Here is a 5,015-nt window from a genome sequence, read left to right as displayed (position 1 = left end):
CCTGCAGCCAGAAGCTCCCCTACTTGCCAGGGTTATACTACTATGTAGAATTAATATTTTTTGTTAATAAAAATGAACTGTTAATGAAGATGTAATGTAATGTATATAAACCCCACTAAAAAACCTGCAGGGTGTGCTGAAGAGAAAAGTCCAAAAGAGAACACTTGGAATTCTTGGAGAATCTGGACATGTTATTTACTGATGAGTTTTGGATTTCTGGCTCTGTTTTGGATTATAGGTTATGTTGAGGGAACATCTGCCGAGCCCAAAAGACAGAACTGATACAATCACGGGGCTTCCAGTATATTCAGCTCGCTACCCTGAATACTTCCGGTACATTCAGCTCGCTACCCTGAATACTTCCGGTACATTCAGCTCGCTACCCTGAATACTTCCGGTACGTTCAGCTCGCTACCCAGAATACTATGTTCAGCTCACTACCCTGAATACTTCCGGTACGTTCAGCTAGCTACCCTGAATACTTCCGGTACGTTCAGCTCGCTACCATGAGTACCTTAAGTACGTACAGCTCGTTACCTGAACTGAAGACCATGAATCTGCTTTGTGAGTGAAGCTAAGTGAGTTAATCTCACTACCATAAATCTGCCCCAAAGGTTCCTATGGTTCAGTCCGTTCCTCAGGTTCAACGGGTACACAAGATTCAATAAGCTCATAAGGTTCACTTCTATTCACTGAGTCCGTCGATGAGCCCAATAAATTCAATTCTCGGCAACTAGCAGCTAGCGCTATCCCTCCTTAAATATACCAGCCACAGGTGGAATGTATTAATTAAATCGTGAGCTCACACATGACGATAACACAAAGTGTCAACATAAAAGTCTGTGTCAATGTAAGAGTCCCATGAAACATGACTTGACCATGACTGTGAACTTGAATGTCCTCATGAGAGCCTGCGGGCTGCGGCTAGAGACCGCCCCAGGGGCAGCCGCGGCGACGTGGGGACGTGACAGTGACGGGTTACCCCCATGAAGACCCCGCCTCCATGCGGGCCAATACCCTGATTGACCGGCACCCACGAGCGCACCATGGGACCATACCCCTCCCGGACCCTGAAGCGCTGTCTCCGGCCCCCACGCCTCCGGAAACCCAGCCCCTGCCTGACCACGTGAATGGGGTCCCCTCGCCTTCGCAGGCTCCGGCAGCGTATGACTTACTTATAATACATGACTTTAAAGTTGTTAAATAATTGACTTTTTATGCAGTAATTATTTCAGGTTATGTTTCTTATACTGACTTGTATTTAGTAGTATGTAAGCTTAGAGGTATTTTTGATACACTAGCTAAGGTTATTTTTCTGAGTAAACAGTGAAGCACTTTTGTAAGTCACTCTGGGTAAGAGCTCAAACACTTAAAATCATTAAAATCTCTATTATTATGATATTATAAAGTCTACAGATAAACAATCAATAGTGTTTGATTCAGTTCTCTGACCTGAATAACTTTGAAATTACATGTTCTGTCAGAAATGTAACTCCTTGTCTGGAATTTTGACTAATTCATTTAAAGACTACAGCTTATTGTACAAAGGTCAAAAGGTCAAGCTGAACAAAACTCGGTTAATGTCTTGGAGAAAGACTCCTGATGAATACCTTTAACATATGGACACCTTTTGACAAATTCTAACTGACTTTCACTTGTCTCCTGTATTCCAAAGATGCCCATTGACAGACTAGTACCCTAGGGGCTCCTCCTTACATTACATTTACAAAAGTGAAGCACTGCTAGGCCTACTTGTGAGATTCAGCCTGGACCCCACATATCACTGACTGAGGCCATATTTCATACTTTTTTAATCTAGAATTTGATCCTATTAACTCTTTTACTCAATATGGTCTTTGACTATCAATCAGTTAATTGCGACTATGGCATTTTTAATTTATATTGATAACTCATCAGCATCTCAAAATTATAATCACATGTATATGTTGAGACTAAGACTTGCTAGCTGTGGCTCTAAAAGGTGCACTAAAGCACTCAGAAACACTTAACATTTCCACCACAATGATATTCTGAAGTCTACAGAAAGCAAATCTGATCTGAATTACCCGTCTGGTATTTTGACATCCATTCAAAGTCTAGGGCTTACTATACAAAGGTCAAAAGGTCAATCTGAATAAAAGTTGTTGACCACCTTGGATGACGGTTCCTGATCAATAATCATAATCATATGCACACCTTTTGACAAGTTTAACTTACTTTTACTTCTCTCATGTATTCCAATGAGGCCTATTAGGGGTGTGTTGGGCCTCATTTTGGCATGTATATCACAGGATTTAACTTTTCACACCCAAACAACACTGCAAATACAATCACATCAGAAACTTAACTATGAGTTATGTGTTTCTGACATCTCTGTTGACAATCAATAGACAGTTCTACCACCCTCAGTAGATCAACACACATGAAAGGCCTTTGGATAAACTCTAAAAAAGACTTAATTGCATTTATCATCCTCTCTCAAATGAGTAAGCGCTGCCCTTTCGGTCTGACGGTGCCTCTATAGAAAAGTGTTAAGCATTTTAATCCACATCTATTTATAGAGATAAATTTTTATACATTTCGTACACCCTACAAAAAAAGCCTTAAAAAACATACAGCTCCGCCTGTCTCATTTCACACTCAAATTTGAAAGCAAACTTTGCAAAATTTCTGACCAATCTTCACTTTTCTGGTGTCAAATGAATCAGAAGTCTATCATTTTTTTAATAATTACCAAAATATGCTGGGAATTCAACAATGCATTAATACCAGATGCTAATTACAAATAGGAGCGGAGCTTGGATCATATAAATCGTGCATACAAAGCTATAACTCTGTAATTTTTTTTTGACTGATTGTTACAAAACTTGTATGTTCAGGTATGGACTCTCTACACAGGTTGAACTTAAAGAGACATAAAGAGGCCACTGGGCGCATCATTTATGTTCTAACAAATTCTTTCACAGACTGTTATAACTTCACGGGAATGTAACATAGAGAGTTCCTACAGAATTTCCAATACATTTTCAAAAGTGAAGCACTGCTAGGCCTACTTCTGTTTGGGCCCCAAATATTACTGACTGAGGCCAAATTTTAATCTTTATAACCATTTACAAAAAGTAGGAATTAAAACAGTCTGTTTAATTTTGAGGGTTAAAAATAAGTTGGAAATGGTTTTGTAGAAATAATAATAAAAAAAAAATTACAAAAAAAGTCCCACAAATGTCAGAAGTAGACATCAAGGGAAAAACATGTAGGATTTGAACTGTTTTTATTTTTAAACCACAACAATACAAAAGTATTAGTCCAAAATATCCACTAATATTTTACATTTAATGTAACTATAAGTGAATCGTAACCAAGAGTGTATGTGTGTGTGTGTGTGTGTGTGTGTGTGTGTGTGTGAGAGATTGTTGGGAGGGGCTTTATCAGTGTATGGATCAGCTCTCTGCAGGTGCAGCATTAAAGCTGGAGTGTTTCCTCTCTCTAAAGTCAGTCTCCTGTATGTTGGTGGGTTTCCTACCACACTGCTGCCAGTCTCTCCTCTCTCGCACACACGCACACACACACACACACTCACACACACACTCCTCTAGAGAGGGAGGTGGGGTTGTGTTGATCAGCGTTGACGCTCTTTTGATAAATATGGAGAAAGAAAAAAATGCCTCCTCTGATTTGTCACTGAAAATGTTTGATGATTTCCTCTCCTCTTTCTAATAAGGTCATAGTGAGTGTGATTGGCAGCTGTGGGGTCTCTCTCTCTCTCTCTCTCTCTCTCTCTCTCTCTCTCTCTCTCTCTCTCTCTCTCTCTCTCTCTCAGTGTCTTCAGTCTCTCTGGGTGAGTGGAGGTGAAGCTTGTTCTGCTGCTGAGTTGAACGGAGTGTGTGCAGGTCAGAGGGAGATGGACAGCTGTGTGCTCCTCATTCTTCTGTCCTCCATGATCACTCTCTCCACAGCTGGTAAGTTCTTACTGTCTCAAATGAAAATGAACAACATTAAATTCAATCAGAGCATTAACGCTAATCAGAACATACTGCTATGGGTCAGTATTCTGCTGTTGGGCATTTATATTTTCTTTCTTTTCTTTCTCTCTCATGTGCAGACATTGTAAAATTGGTGGATGGTGGCAGTCGCTGTGCTGGGAGAGTGGAGATTTTTCATAGAGGACAGTGGTTAACAGTGTGTGATGGTTACTGGGATATAAAAACTGCTACAGTGGTGTGTAGAGAGCTGGGCTGTGGAGATGCTGTAGATCTAGTAAATGCTGATCACTTTGGACCGGGATCAAGAGAAGTCTGGCAATACCCAAGGACCTGTAATGGATCAGAGTCTACAGTAAACAAATGTGGGGCACGAAATGAGATAGTTTTTGATCCTACGTGTGATCACTCTAGAGATGTTGGAATGATCTGTTCAGGTAAAGTACAAAAAAACTCAGACTGTGATAAACACTGTTTTTTGTGAATCAATCTTCAGATTTATTGTTTATTTTGTACTAATCACAGTTTTACATGGAGTACTAGCATCATTTATATTCATGAATAATTCTCCTCTGCCAAACCTGGATACGTTTTTTGAAAGAGTGATTTGGGGTTTTCTCAGGGTCGGTGATGGGGTCTTGCAGCAGTAGAATACATTTTTAAAAATGAAAATGTTTAAACTATTAATAAAGAGGTAAAACAGTGCTGCATTAAATTATGCTAAGTTAGAAAGTTGTCTGTGAGCTGACCTGATAGAGTCAGCTAATCTGAGTTACTGGCTATAAATGGTGTAACTTCTTGTTTTTGTTTTTGGCAGATAAATAAGTTACAAAATAGAAGTGCAATAAAATGCACCACAGATAGTGAATAACAAGTAGGGAAAATGGATAGTTTGGCAACATAAATATTTACAATTAATCATAATTTAATGTTCAGTTCAGATGTAGTTGATCAGCCAAGACATGTTTAATATCTAAAGTTTGATATCAGGTTCTTTGTCAGAAAAGTGCAACAGACTTACATACTAATATTCCG

At 39.4% G+C, this 5,015-nt stretch overlaps 1 protein-coding gene across 1 annotated transcript in view; it reads left to right on the top strand.

Annotated features, from left to right (window-relative positions):
- LOC140549728 (uncharacterized) overlaps positions 1–2,919 on the top strand; it is a 145,795-nt gene extending 142,876 nt beyond the window's left edge. The window contains 2 exon segments of the mRNA XM_072673473.1: positions 929–1,164; positions 2,880–2,919. Of these exon segments, the coding sequence (XP_072529574.1) occupies positions 929–1,164; positions 2,880–2,919 (276 nt within the window).
- Positions 2,920–5,015: the final 2,096 nt, after the last annotated feature.

The sequence above is a fragment of the Salminus brasiliensis genome, chromosome 2 (assembly GCF_030463535.1).
Source record: "Salminus brasiliensis chromosome 2, fSalBra1.hap2, whole genome shotgun sequence".
NCBI lineage: Eukaryota > Metazoa > Chordata > Actinopteri > Characiformes > Bryconidae > Salminus > Salminus brasiliensis.
The sequence above is the reverse complement of the archived record's forward strand: the minus strand, read 5'-3'. Positions and strand labels throughout refer to the sequence as shown.